At 42.1% G+C, this 15,269-nt stretch overlaps 1 protein-coding gene across 1 annotated transcript; it reads left to right on the forward strand.

The window, feature by feature from the left end:
• Nucleotides 1-1,023: 1,023 nt before the first annotated feature.
• RIOK3 (RIO kinase 3) lies at nucleotides 1,024-14,636 on the forward strand. Its single transcript, XM_042869243.1, is given in 14 exon segments — nucleotides 1,024-1,205; nucleotides 1,207-1,248; nucleotides 2,050-2,171; nucleotides 3,471-3,616; nucleotides 3,726-3,830; nucleotides 3,918-4,027; nucleotides 4,758-4,901; nucleotides 7,963-8,090; nucleotides 9,259-9,447; nucleotides 9,917-10,076; nucleotides 10,978-11,058; nucleotides 11,146-11,235; nucleotides 11,575-11,682; nucleotides 13,302-14,636. Coding segments are annotated over 14 exon segments (1,551 nt in total). The 5' UTR covers nucleotides 1,024-1,181; the 3' UTR covers nucleotides 13,404-14,636.
• The last annotated feature ends 633 nt before the right edge of the window (nucleotides 14,637-15,269 follow it).

Genomic DNA, 15,269 nt, shown 5'->3' on the forward strand with positions numbered 1-15,269 from the left:
AGAGGACAAAAACCACATTGCTACTGTATCACTAGACCAACCTTTCCTTGTGCATTCTTGGTGCACATCTGTATGGCGTATAGGAAGGAGCTACTGGACTGGTTCAGGAGCTTTGGGCCTAGAAGGGAGTCATCGCCTGGTTTGGGAGTTAGGGTCTGGTTCAGGAGTTAACAGCCTGGTCCAGGAGGTACCCCAGTGCTTTGATGTCTGCCATTTCTGCAGCAGGCAAGACTTTCTGCAGCAGTGAACACCAGAAAAGGTTGCCTTGAGACATTGCAATGCCTTACGTCATCGCTAGTTGCTGATGACATCAGATGAACTTTGGCCAAGAACATGGAATCCTGCATGCCTGAGAGCCAATGTCAGTGGCACCTCTGGGGACTGCCCTGCTGAGGTCACACAGGGAACAGCCCCTGCCCAGCCAAGGGATGCCAGGAAGCTGTGAGACCTTGCCCCATTTCTCCTGCCCTAGAAAGCCAGCTGAGGGGCTGGTTCCCTGCCATCTGAGTAAAATTAAGGGAATTTTCTGCTCTAGACAGATTTGAAACTATTATTTCTATTGTTGCTATTGTTATTATTATTCTTATTTTAGGAGATGTGAGTTTGTGGCAAATGATTTTGTTTACACGTGATTTTGCAGAACATCTCAGTATATTTCAGTTCAAGGGTTGATCTGCTGCATAGGGGCTCATTTGTGGCTGTCTATACATGCGGGGAGGCTGCATTGCTGCAAAGTGCCAGGAAGCTGCCCCTGCCCTGAGAGGAGGGCATATCAATCCCCACACGACTTCCAGGTGAACACTTAAAATGGAGGTGCAACAGGCAAAGGATCACACACGAAACACCTCTATTTATTTCGTATTTGCAGGGCGTTCGATTACACGATGAAATGCATCTGTTCCCTTACGCTTCCCCCCCCCTTCCCCCGCACCTCCCCCTTCCATGCCCACCTCGCCAACAAAAAGCGACCTTTCCCCTTTCTTTCCCCACCCCCAGCACCACCACCGTGTTGACATCACCGGAAGGTGCGTCCCGTCCCGCCGGCCAATGGGGAACGGCTCGGCCGGTGACGGTACGGGGATTGAGGCCGAACCCGGAAAGCTCCGCGTTCAGAGCGCTGCTGCCCGCCCGAGAGTTTACGTCGCCGCTGTCCTCCTCCCGCTTCGCCTCTCCGCGCGCAGATGGACCCGGTAGGAGTCGCCGCCGCCCCCCCCCGAGGCCGGGCCGGGCCCAGCCTGGCAGAGCAAGGTGAGCGCGGTGTGGCGTGGCGGCCTGCTGGGCTCGGGCAGGCCCCGGCGGCGGCCGGGAGTTATCCTCTCGTGGAAAGGCCGGTAAATGGGGCTGTTCTCCGCGAGGCCTCGAGGGGTGTTGTTGGTTGGGCTGTCGGGGCAGCGAGCTGCCTGGGTTCCAGCCCTCCTTCCAGCTGTGTGCGGGTTTCTGCTTCTCTAAAGGCAACTTTACGGCGTAAACTTGTAAACAGACTTTGTGGGAAGGCTTCTTTCTGTCTTCAGGTGGTGGTGAAGCTTTCTTCCTTCTTGTCTGTTAGGAAATGACCATCGATGTCCTTTCAGTCACACTCTTCTCAGCTTATGGAGCTACTCCCAGAGATATGAGGGGTGGATAGTGATAGGACATGGGGGAATGGCTTTAAACTAAGGGGTGGTTTTGGTTAGATATGAGGAGGAAGTTTTTCACACAGAGGGTGGTGACGCACTGGAACAGGTTGCCCAAGGAGGCTGTGGATGCCCCATCCCTGGAGGCATTCAAGGCCAGGCTGGATGTGGCTCTGGGCAGCCTGGTCTGCTGGTTGGTGACCCTGCACATAGCAGGGGGTTGAAACTAGATGATCATTGCAGTTCTTTTCAATCCAGGCCATTCTGTGATTCTATCTACTGTGCCACAATTCCTCGTACTTTCCTCCATATCTAGAGAGCACAAGCTCTTATGGGATTACACCAGCTCGTTTTAGAGCTGCTGGTAGCTAATTGTCCTTATTATCGGTGTTGCCATTGCATTTCTCACTGTCTCAAACAAAATATTTATTTACAGTGTCCCTGGGGAACTCCAAAAACTGCCTCGATATCATGTTCCCTTGCTGATGTTATGAGTGAACAGCTGGCGAAAGAGCTGCAGCTGGAGGAGGAAAATGCTGCTTTTCCTGAAGTAGTTGCGTAAGTTTAAAATCCAGGATTAGTGAGCTCTGCAGTTGCAAGTCGCCATTATCTGTCCTCCTCTGTGCTGTGTGATTGTAGTGGAGCAGTGTAGTAAGTGCTTTGCCTATTATTTTCTTGCTCTGCCTTTCCATTGATGGTGGCTTCTCTAGTTAAAACTCTTCCTTAGAGACTCTTCTGTCCTTTTTTGCTATTTCTTTTCTATTATTTTGATTGCCTTAAGTCAGTCCCTAAACTGCGTTTTGACAGAAGTTGTCAGAAATGTAATTTCTTCTTTTTTAGAGGGTTTAACATATATACAAATTCAGTTTTCAAACTGTCTGGTTGTGTATCACTTGTATTCTCCAAGTACTTTAAAATTCTGAATACTTACTGCCAAGAGTTTACAGGACCTAAATTCATGCCAGTTCTACCTTTGACCTTCTCTGTGAGGCAGAACAATGCAATGCTGTTTATGCAATGCTGAACTTGTTAGAGCATGTCTAGAGAAAGGCTACACAAATCATCTAAGGGATGCAACACCTTCCCTACAAGGACAGGTTGAGAGAGATGGGACTATTCAGCCTGAAGAAAAGAAGGCTCCAGGGAAACCTGAGAGCAGCTTTTCAGTATCTAAAGGGGGGAGGAGACTGTAAGAAGGAAGGGGACAGACTCTTTAGCAGAGCCTGCTAGCAAACAGGACAAGGGGAAATGATTTCAAACTAAAATAAGGGAGATCTGGATTGGATGTAAGGAGGTTTTTTGTTGTGGTGGTGGTTTTTTTTTTTTTTTTCTTTGGTTTTGTTTTGTTTTACAATAAAGGTAGTGAGGTGCTGGGACAGGTTGACTGGGTGCCCCATCCCTGGAGATATTAAAGGTCAGGCTGGATAGGGCTCTGAGCACCCTGATGTAGCTGTAGGTGCCCTGTTCACTGCAGGGGATTTAGACCAGGTGACCTTTAAGGGTCACTTCCAATTCAAGCAGTTCTGTGAGACTCTAGGTTTTATTTTTGGATATATATTATATGTATTTTCTGCATGTATCTTTCTAGCTGTGTTATTTCTTTCCCTTTCATAAGGGGCATCTTAAAAAATCATGTATCATGCTGCTTATAGAACGGTAAACCAAGACACTGCAGTAATGCTTGCCTTGTAAAGGAGTGGCAATAAGAATTTAGGGAGTCACTGTTAAGATGTGTTAGTTTCTATACAGCTCTACACTAGGGTTTTTTGTATAGAGTGATCAAATCATGTGAAGCAGTGTTTCTGTGTAGATTATTGTACTTAGTTTTTTCTGCTTTGCTTTTCTATTTTTATATAGTGTTGCAGAAGGACCATTTATTACAGGAGAAAATGTTGACACTTCTAGTGACCTAATGCTAGCTCAGATGCTGCAGATGGAATTTGACAGGGAATATGATGCACAGCTTCGGCGTGAAGAGAAGAAATTCAATGGAGACAGCAAAGGTATTTTTGCTTTGGAAATATTTGAGGCATTCTATTTATACTGACAGAGCTATGAAGGAGTAGCAAATGCTAATAATCACAGATGTGCTCATTTGTTTTGTCTCTTAAGTTTCCATATCCTTTGAAAATTATCGGAAGGTGCATCCCTTTGACAGTGACAGCTCAGAGGATGAAGTTGATTGGCAGGATACTAGGCATGATCCTTACAGGGCAGGTATGTGGTAGTACCAACCAGTCTTGTGAGCATTAGTTATGTTTGCTTTGATGTCAAGTTTGACATATTTTTTCTTATTGCTGGCAGATAAACCTACTATTACACCAAAAAAGGGTTTCATAGGGAAAGGAAAGGACATTACTACTAAACATGATGAAGTGGTTTGTGGAAGAAAGAACACTGCTCGTATGGAAAATGTAAGTAAAAGCTTGGGAAAATTCACTCTGCGTAGCATATGTGAAACTAGAATGCTGAAATTTAATTAAAAGGAGTAATGTTTGCCTTTACTGCTGTACATGGTGCTGAATTTTTACGTCCTCATCAGACAAAAACAACTTGGTTTAATTATTTGAACTGGCAGTTTGATTTGTGTTTTCCCCTTCCCCCCCTTTTTTTTTTTAACGTGTATTTTGATAATAGTTTGTTAATTATATATTTAACGAACTTACACAGAACTATTTTGACAAAACAAAGCTGTCAGCAAGTTTGGAACACAGGCAAATAAAAAATCATTGCTATTCCTACATAGTCAAGCTGTCATGTAACAATTTTCTTTTGTGTGGTTAATTTTGCCTGCTTAGCTAAGTAACTTATTTTCAGTCAGTGGTTTGATATACAGCTTTTCAATCTACTTATCCATACTATGTGCCTTCTGTTTTCTTTAATGTAAGTGGTGTTGCTGCTCTAAATAAGGAAATGCTGTAAGTGCTATTTCACAGGATGTGAGGTAATATCATATCAGCTTGGGCAGAACTGAGTACTGAGCTCGGAGCAATATGTTTTTTGACACTTTGAAACTCACTTTGTGGCATGTTGTCCCTTAGGTCTTAATCTGCCCTAGATTCTTGCAGATGAGAACGAGGAATTCCTGCTTGTGCCAATAGTTGTCTGCTAGTACCAATACTTAACACTTATTTCTATTTGTAGTTTGCTCCAGGGTTTCAAGTAGGGGATGGAATTGGGATGGACTTAAAGCTGTCAAATCAAGTCTTCAACGCCTTAAAGCAGCATGCATACTCTGAGGAACGTCGAAGTGCAAGGCTCCATGAAAAGAAGGAACACTCCACTGCAGTATGTTCTTTAAATCTTTTTATCCTCTTTATCTTATGTAACAGTGAACTGCTGTTTTGGTAATTCCTTGATTGAAAAGAACTGTTTTACTAAAAACAATATTTAAACCAGTCTCTAACTCTGCTAAATGAGCTTAGAGATTGTGTATAGAAATCATCTAGCACATACTCTGAAGCATGTGGCTCCAAGCATCTGTCCTCATAGCAAGTCTCAGAAAGATGAGGTGACTAAATTTTTCCTTAATAATTTAGGAAGTCAGTAGATAACCTTAATGAATGAACTGTGCCTGTGGCAATTCCTGCTCTGAAGTCTTTCAGGCTTGAATGTTTTACTTTACTTTTGCTGATACAAGAATAATATAACATTTCGGGATGATTCTTGAAAACACTGTAGAAAGTGCTCTTAAGGAATAATCTGAATCTGGACCATGCAGCAGAGTGTACCCACAGTAAATTAATGGATGATGTGAATCTAGGAGGTCTGGCTCACCAGAGGGCCATGCAGCAATTCAGAGGGATCTTGACAAAATGGAGAGGTGGGCAGGCAAAAATCTCCTACAGTTCAGCAAGGAGAGATGCCAAGTCCTGTGCTGGGGTGGAACAGTTCCTGGCACCAGATGGGTGCTGTAGGCCATCTAGGTGGAAAGCAGCCTGGTAGAAAAGGATTTGGTGGACAGTGAGCCAGCAGCATGTCTTGCAGTCAAGAAAGCTGATGGCATCCTGGGCTGCTTTAGGCTAGGTATTGCCAGTAGGTCAAGAGAGGTGATCTTTACCCTCTACTCAGCCCTGGAGTGTAGGGTCCAGTTCTCAGCTCTACAGTATAACAGAGACATGGGCAGAGTCCAGCAGTGGGCCACTGAGAGGATGAAGGGGCAGGAGTATCTTTCCTATGGGGTGAGGCTGGGAGAGCTGGGAACATTCAGCCTGGAGAAGAGGCTTGAGAGTGCCTCATCAGATATATAAATACCAGAAGGGAGCAGAGAGGATGGGGGCAGAGCAAGTCCGAGAGTGCCTCCTTAGACTGAATGAATACAAGTCTATGGGGCCGGATGGCGTGCATCCCAGGGTTCTGAAGGAGCTGGCTGAGGTGGTTGCCGAGCCGCTCTCCATCATATTTGAGAAGTCGTGGCTGTCAGGTGAGGTCCCAAACGACTGGAGGAAGGGTCATGTCACTCCCATATACAAGAAGGGGAGCAGGGAGGACCCGGGGAACTACAGGCCGATGAGTCTCACCTCCGTGCCTGGGAAGATCATGGAACAGATCCTCCTGGACAACATGCTCGGTCACATAAAGAATGAGCATGTGATCTGAGACAGCCAGCACGGCTTCACCAAAGGAAGGTCATGCCTAACTAATCTTGTGGCCTTCTATGATGGAGTGACGGCATTGGTGGACGAAGGGAAGGCGACCGATGTCATTTACCTGGACCTGAGCAAGGCCTTTGACATGGTCCCCCACCACATCCTCATCTCCAAATTGGAGGGAAGTGGATTTGATGGGTGGACGACCCGATGGATAAGCAATTGGTTGAAAGGCCGCAGACAGAGGGTGGTGGTCAATGGCTCTATGTCCAGGTGGAGGCCGGTAACAAGTGGTGTCCCCCAAGGGTCTGTCTTGGGACCGGTGCTCTTTAACATCTTTATTAATGACATCAATGAGGGAATTGAGTGCACCCTCAGCAAGTTTGCTGACGACACCAAGCTGAGTGGTGCGGTTGATACGGTGGAAGGAAGGGATGCCATTCAGAGGGACCTCGACAGGCTGGAGGGCTGGGCTCGGGTGAACCTGATGAGGTTCAACACGGCAAAGTGCAAGGTTTTGCATTTGGGCCGGAAGAACCCCAGGCACCTGTACAGGCTGGGAGGAGCGGTCCTTGAGAGCAGCTCGGCAGAGAAGGACCTGGGGGTCCTGATGGACGAGAGACTGAATATGAGCCAGCAGTGCGCTCTGGCAGCTCGAAAGGCAAATGGGATCCTGGGCTCCATCAGGAGAGGGGTGGTCAGCAGGGACAGGGAGGCGATTGTCCCTCTCTACTCGGCTCTTGTGAGGCCCCATCTGGAGTACTGTGTCCAGGTGTGGAGCCCTCAGTACAAGAAAGACATTGAGATTTTGGAAAGGGTCCAGAGGAGGGCAACTAAGATGATCAGGGGGCTGGAGCACCTCCCCTATGAGGACAGGCTGAGGGAGTTGGGCTTGTTCAGCCTGGAGAAGAGAAGGCTGCGGGGTGACCTCATTGCAGCCTATCAATACCTGAAGGGAACCTACACCCAGGAGGGGAGTAAACTCTTCAAAAGGGCTGATAACAGCAGGACTAGGGGAAATGGTTTTAAGTTGAAGGAGGGAAGATTTAGGTTGGATGTTAGGGGGAAGTTCTTTACTAGGAGAGTGGTTAGGCCCTGGAACGGGCTGCCCAGGGAGGTTGTGGATGCCCCGTCCTTGGACTTGTTTAAGGCCAGGTTGGACGGGGTCCTGGGCAACCTGATCTGAATGTGTATGTTTGGTGGCCCTGCTAGGCAGGGGGGTTGGAACTACATGATCCTTGGGGTCCCTTCCAACCCAGGTGATTCTGTGATTCTGGGGCCAGGCTCTCTTCAGTGGTGTCCAGTGCCAGGATGAGAGGCAATGTGTGTAAATGAAATGTAAGAGTTTCCATCTGGCACTGGTGCAAGTTGTCCAGAAGCTGTGGAGTCTCCTCCTTGGAGATCTTTGGCAGCTGCCTGAATGCAGTCCTGGTCACCCTGCTCTGAGTGTCCTTGCTTGACCAGGGCTTATGCCAGATGGACCCAGAGGTCCCTTTTCTCTGTGCCCTTCAGCCAGTCTGAGGTTCTATGGTTGTGTGATAACACTGTATGTACTGAATGCAGAATTGATAAAATACTGGCTGCTACACAGCTGACAATGTATCTGAGTATTTTTCTCCCCCACCCTGTCAATGGAGAGAGCACTCTTAATATGCTATTTTTCCCATGCAATTAGGCACCTGTAATATATAAATACTATAAACTCATTGTAAAAGTGAAAGATTATTTTAATAATTCGTATACTTCTTTCTCACCTGTAGGAGAAAGCAGTGGATCCTAAAACACGTTTACTTCTGTACAAGATGGTCAGTGGTGGAATGCTGGAGACCATCACAGGCTGCATCAGCACAGGGAAAGAATCTGTTGTTTTTCATGCATATGGAGGAAGGTAGGTATGTTGTTTGTTACTGACAGTAGCCTGAAGTGCCAGAGAGAGCCTAAAAAGGAGAAACCACAACATATTTGAACAATCTGTGTTTATTTCATTGCCAGGACTTCAACGTTTAGTTCATATATATATGAACTATATGTGTGTACATATATATATATATGTATATATATGTGTGTGTGTGTGTGTGTGCAGGCAGTGATAAGTTCTGCAAGCCAAATAGTGTTTATTTTGAAGTATTAAAAAAAAAAAATAAACAACAAACCACCTCCACTTTTTTCTCTGGAGATGAGCTAGGGGCAAATCAACTGCAGCTTTCTGTGGAGGTCTGTTTCCACTGACCTACTCTGGACTAGAAAGCCACTGTGATGACCTTGGGCTACCTGAAGGTTGTCTTTCCATCACACTACTTTTAACAGCTCAATCTATGCAGCTGAGCAAGAGGTGCTCTCTTATTTTTGGGTTACCTAGATGGTCACCTTTGGGATGCTGTTCACTTTGCAATTTGTGCAAGTCTCTGGTTTTAAAGACTACAATGCTCAAAGGATTTTTGTGCATTAAAGATTGCAGTGCATGGAAACATTGGTCGTTTAAAGTATATGAAGAAGGAATTAATAAAACCCAAATTCAAATAACTTGTTTAGAGATGTCAGGAGTGAGATGATGTTGGGAGAAGGTTGGTTGGTTAGTTTCTTCTACTTGACCTCTCCTGACCAGTGGTAAGAGTGACCTTTTGCTTACTGTTATTCAAAGGGCAGTGTGTTTTGAGGTGCTTAATAAAACATGGTGACACTACTATTACTGCTCTAAGACATGGATCTTTTTTCACTTGTAATGGAAGTAATTACATCTGTTAACACAGCTACTATTAGCTATAATGCTTAATTAAAATTTTCACAGGCTGGGAGATGGAACCTATTGGATAAACAACATGTGATCAAAGTTCCAAAAATCAAATATTTCCTATTTAAGCCCTTTCAAACTTGAAGTGATTTTCAAGCTTGATATCAAATCTTTTCCTTTCATGTTAAAAATCTCATTATCTTGCATCATTTTAAAAAAAGAGAAAACAAACATGAAAAAGCAATAAAGCAGCTGTGCATTTTCTTGCAAGGATGTGAACAGTTAATTTTATTGTGTGCTTGACTCTTACTCTTTCCACGCGAAGTGCAACTGAAGGTGATAAAGTTATACCTCCAGAATGTGCCATTAAAGTGTTTAAAACAACTCTTAATGAATTCAAAAACCGTGACAAATACATCAAGGATGACTACAGATTCAAAGACCGCTTCAGTAAATTGAATCCACGGAAGATTATTCGCATGTGGGCTGAGAAAGAAATGCATAACTTAACAAGGTAAAAAAAAAAAAAAAGTCAAATTCTTGTTGGTTTCCTACTCTCTGTTTTAGAAAGTTAGATTATGTCTGGGTAGAAGTCTAGATTTGATGTTGGCATAGACTGAATAAGCATCTGGTTTCTTACAGTTTAATGAATTAAAAGCATCTTCTGGGATTTGGCAGTAGAATTTATAGGCCTGTGAAGTGATCAGCCTCTAGCTGTAAGAATAATTAGTTTTCCATTACCATTTTTAGGCACGCTTTGGATAACTCAGATTTTAGAGTCCTAAGTGAAATGTAGAGGGGGGAAATATATAACCAATTAACAATCCTGTCTGTTTCAAAGACTACTTACTTCTGGATCAAATCTCTGGCATGCGGCTTGGAAATGAACAAGCAGTAACTAGACTGGTTTTTTTTTTTTTTTTTTAAATTGTTATGGCTTTGTTTTGTTTTCTTAATCAGTGTCTATTTGTTTTTATCCACAGAATGCAAAATGCAGGAATTCCTTGTCCTCAAGTGGTTATCCTTAAGAAACACGTCTTGGTTATGTCTTTCATTGGCCAGGATCAAGTCCCAGCACCTAAACTAAAGGATGTAAAACTTAATAGTGAAGATATGAAAAAGGCCTACTATCAAGTTCTTAATGTAAGGCAGTGCTGATGTGGCGAGTACTTGTACTGAATAACTTAAAGGACAAATCAGCATTTATTTACTTTCTAGGATGCTTGGATAAATTTCCAAGTATGGAGTCCAAAGGCTTATTTTGCTGCTGTTTAATGAGTAACTTAAAATAAATAAGAAATGAAGCACTAGAAAAAAATAATCTGAGCAGAGGATGTGCTTTCGAATTTGGTGACAGGGTATTTTACAACAGAGAACTCATGAGCTAGTAGTCCTCCTTTTATAAAGAAAGTTCTCTGTCTTTCTGGGTTTACAAAACACTTAGTTGATGATAATTAATCATGCTCTGGTAGTAAACCACTTTTTTTTTTTTTAAAACTAGTGTAGAAATCAGAGAATGCATTAGGATATGGCATGTGTTCTTCATGGTTCAGACACGTACCTTCTAAATATCTGTTTTCTATTAGTTTCCCATGGTTTTTGCTTGCTCTTTTGACTAACAGCAGTTTGGTACTGTGAATGATGTGTATGTCAAATTTTGAGACTGGTAGAGCAACGCAACCCTGTTTTCAATGAGCAGAGTATCAATACTGATCAGGGTTCTAAAACTGGGCCACCTTTTCCCTGTGTGATTGGGCAAGAGTGACAGATACGTTTAGAGAATGTGTTTATCTGTCTAATGTACTCAGTCTGCTGGCAGAGCTGATGTGAGTTTTATGAGAATGACTTGACGAAGGTCAGTGATTAAAAGGCTTAATTTGCTGGCATTTCACCAAAACTGCAATTCCCTGTGAAATGTTATTGAAGGCTTGGAAGAAATCATAGAAATGTGGGTGGGTGGGAAACACTTCATTGTGTTACAGTTGTGCAACTGTTATTTATTTGGAATTTAGCACACTTTGTTAATTGTTTTGTTTCCTTGCAGATGATGCAGCGGTTGTATAAAGAGTGTAATCTGGTCCACGCTGATCTGAGTGAATACAACATGCTTTGGCACGATGGAAAGGTGAGCATATTTTTAATGATATAGGAAGAAAAGGTTTTGTCTAATATGAAATGTTAAAGCAAAGTGAATTGCTGTCTCTGCTTACAGGTTTGGCTTATTGATGTCAGTCAGTCTGTGGAGCCAACTCATCCTCATGGACTTGAATTTTTGTTCAGAGACTGTAGGAACGTTTCACAGGTAGGACCTCTTCAGCTGACAATCCTCTGTTACAAAGGATGTCTTTCTAAGATACAGCAGCAACAGTGGAACTCAGAATTAATAAAAAATCAATCAGTATAACTCCATGAAATAATTGTGGCTGGATGTGTGTAAGATTCATCTTGCATGATGTCAGTACTGACGGCGTTCTTTGAAAGGCAAATTCTGGGGTAGAATAAGACAGTGCTGGTGGATTTAAAACTTCCCTCAGCTGTTACCTATCCATCAGCTAAAAACTTCTAAAATTATAACTCGTGGAGAAAGAGAAATATTTTGTTTTCTCTTAAGTGTTTAATGTGTGCTTTTTATTTTACGCAGTTCTTCCAGAAAGGAGGTGTGGCAGAAGCACTTAATGAGCGTGAGCTCTTCAATGCTGTCTCAGGTTTAAATATTACAGCTGAAAGTGAAGTGGACTTCCAAGCAGAGGTACAACTTTGTGTTTAACATTTCAATTTGGTTAGCTTGTAGCCACTGCAATACTTAACTTTCCAAGTTTCGTTTGTGTGATTAATGTGAGCATAACAGAAATCATTTTGCACCTCTCTTTTAAATGTTGATTATTTCCTCCTTATAGAAGCAGTTTTCAGAAACTCTGACAGACTTCCTCTCTATTCCTGATGATCTGCTCCCAAATATAAAAGGTCCTTGTGCATAATTGCACTTTCCAGTGCTAAAGGAAATATTTAGTGATCTGTTTGCATTTAAAAGATAGTGTTGTTGTCTTGCCTTACAGCTTTCCTTTCTTAGAATAAGCTTTTGTTGAAACGAATAAATTACTGCTTATTTTTAATACTTCAAATGTAAAGTCTCTCTTATAGGCTTGCGTTTTCAATCTTCAAGCCTAACATTAGACATATGAAATCATGTTAATCTAAATACAGACTAGGAGTCTGTGGTCACCTTTCACTTTTAACTGTCAAATTGTGGTTATGGCTCCTCAAGGGGTGCATCCTGTTCACAGACACTTATAAGCTGTCAAAAATTCCCCATCTACTGATTAAATTAAGGCTACATAGCAATTCTACTTGAATCTTGATAACATTGCAGGTTTATGCTTGTTTAGGATAAACAGGTCGGAGCATTTAACTTGTGGTGCAAGTCCTTAAACTGATGAAGGGAGCAAAATAGTCATGAGAATTTCTTAGGCTGTTCCAAGATTAAGTTACTGATTGATTTATTAAGGGGGGAAGGGAGAAATTCACTCTCACTGACTTCATTGTGAGCTTTGGTACGTAGGAGTTTGTCATCTCTCTTTACCTATGGCTCTTCTGGGAAAGACTTATTGCTGTTTATGTGAAATTGAGCAGTCCATCCTTAAACTTAAGCTTTAGATTGGAGTGAATAAAATTACCTCCCACAGAGTACAAGAGGAAGTAATCCAAACACAAGCTGGAGGCTAAAATAAGCTATCCTACTGTGTTACATTGATTGTACAAAAAAATTGAATAAATAAAATAAAAAATTAAACAATGACAGTCTTCTGCTTTCACCACTGATAATAATTGTGGTGAATTTGTAATCTTAATATTACTGAGAATTTCTCCACTGTTGCTGGATTGGCTGAGTTACAGCAGAGATGATTAGCAGTGGAGAAATAGTTATGTACATCGTGGAGTACAGATGAAGTCTTAGGAATCACCCTGTTTTTTCTGCAACTCCTTGTGCTTCACATGCTGGACCCCAAGGGTGACACAAGCTGGATTTATCCTGACACACACCAGAAATGTTGGAAAAAGATACTTATATAAAAGGAAACAAACTATATTTTGTCAGTGGGGGTAAAATGTGGACTTTTTTTTCCTTGAGGATAATATGTGTTTCAGTTGTTGTATGAGGCTGTGAGGAAGTGCAACTCCTTTTATTAACTTCTGAGAACAGATGTTTTGAGCTGTTTCTAAAGCATATTGCCCATATGAGACAGAATGAATGAAATGTTGTAAGTACTGATCAGTCATCTAAATATACACTTCTCATACAATTTAGGAAGATTCTAGAGCAAGCATGGCTTTCTAATTTCAATGTGAGTTTATTTTTTGGTTCTCTAGATTGAGGCCTTGGAGAAGATGAATGAAGATCACGTGCAAAATCATGGAAAGAAGGTGTCCACGTTTTCAACTGATGGAGACCCACCTATATATAATGAATAGCACTGGGTGTGTAGCTGCTTTAAAAACAACAACAACACAGACTTGCTGCTACTGACATTGTTGGTGCAGTGGTAAATGTCAACTACCAATGTTGAGAGAGTGGTTGACTGGGATTGCCAAAATGGAAAACACAGTGAGCGTATGGTGATGCCTCAGTGTGTTTTTTCTTTTTGTTTGCTTTGTTTTTAACCTGGCCCGCGCATCAGGCTGGCACTGGGAGGATGAAATGTCACTACTTCTGGGGATGGTCTGACAGCATCACCAATTGGCTGCTCACACTAGGCTGATATAGCTGAGGTGGTCATATTTTGCATGATTCAGAGCTTCTGTTTTAGTAGATTTTTTTTCTCCCAAAAGTTACACATCATTTAAATTTACTGAGAAAGCACACTAGGAGAATCTTTTTTTTTTTTTTTTCTTTTTTTCCTATTGCTACTTCTAAAACTACTTTAAAATTGTAGATGGAAAAAATGTCGATGAGCATCTCGCCCTCTTCACCCCAGCCAAAACCAAAAGTCAAACCGTGTGCTGTAATAATTAAACTGTTTATTTAACAAAATAATATCTTTATATGCAGGAAAACCTAAACCTTTCACTTAAAGTACGTGGAATGTGGCTCTAACTGTCTCAGTAAATACAACTAGACACTACAAGAAGTGGGTCTTAACTAGCAGAGGACTACTTTGACATGCTAAGAAATCCAAGTTGCTGAACAAATTAAGTTCAGTTACCTTTGGTCTTTAAAAACAAAACAAAAAACCAAGTAATTAAATAATGTGGTGGAAATTATAGTTTTTTTTTTTTGCTTTTTTTAATCTTGCATCTCCATTGAAAATCTGAGTACCAAACCTCCTAGTTCATCTAGAAGAGACTCAAACTCTGAAAACAAAATACTGATCAGAATTACTTTTAAATGAAGCTTATTATTTGTAAGTGGAAAATGTATCTTTCCTGCTTTTATTCTTAATGTCAGCCTATTTTATCAAGTTTTAAAAGTCTAGCGATGTTTCTCTGCAACACATTTAAAGATGACTTGATCTAGTGGAGTGGTTTGGAGTTAAGAATTTCTGATCAACTTTTCAAACTCTGCAGTTTTGGATGCTGCTCTTTATCAAGCAAAATATAACGTTGCTGTGTGAAATTCTCCCAGTGTACTGTGGAAATGATTTGGGTTTTGTTTTTATTAATTGGAGGAGTGGTGGCAAAGTAAAAACTGAAGATCTTGCAGTGGTATTCTTGTGTGGTTCTTTGTATTGTACTAGCCATCCCTGATCCTCAGTGCTTTGAATGAGACAATCTTCTTGCTTCTATTCCTTGTTTTTGGTAAAGCAGCTTATGACTTGTAGAGTTCGTTCCTAATCCCTTAGTGGAAAAAGTTGCCCAAAATAGGGACCTCAGGGATAGAACAGAAAGGGTACTGACATGGAGTGATAGAGTTAACACCTTAAGAAGGAGTGAATGCTGCTGTTGTCAAGTACAACCCAGGCTTTTTCAAAGCATGCAGAGGATAAGGCTTTTTAAAAGAAAAACTCCTTATAGCCAGAGGAAAGATTTAGATAGGATGTGAGGAAGAAGTTTCTTACATCCCTGTATGTATTCCAGGTCAGGTTGGCTGGGGCTCTGAGCACCCTGATGTAGCTGTAGGTGTTGCTGTTCATTGCAGGGGCGTTGGGCCAGATGGCCTTCAAGGGTCCCTTCCAACTCATGATTCTGATACAGGTTCATTATAAGATTTTATCCTTCTAACATTTCTCAGCAAAACAAATTTTGCAAAGCAGCTGCTACTCCACTGCAGCGTTCTTGTCAGGTAGGGGTGTTGGAGTGATGTGGATGAAATGCCTCTGAGGAGGCAGCAGCAACCATTGG

Source organism: Lagopus leucura, unplaced genomic scaffold (assembly GCF_019238085.1).
Source record: "Lagopus leucura isolate 7727_CA_CO unplaced genomic scaffold, USGS_WTPT01 Super-Scaffold_100002, whole genome shotgun sequence".
Classification (NCBI taxonomy): Eukaryota; Metazoa; Chordata; class Aves; order Galliformes; family Phasianidae; genus Lagopus; species Lagopus leucura.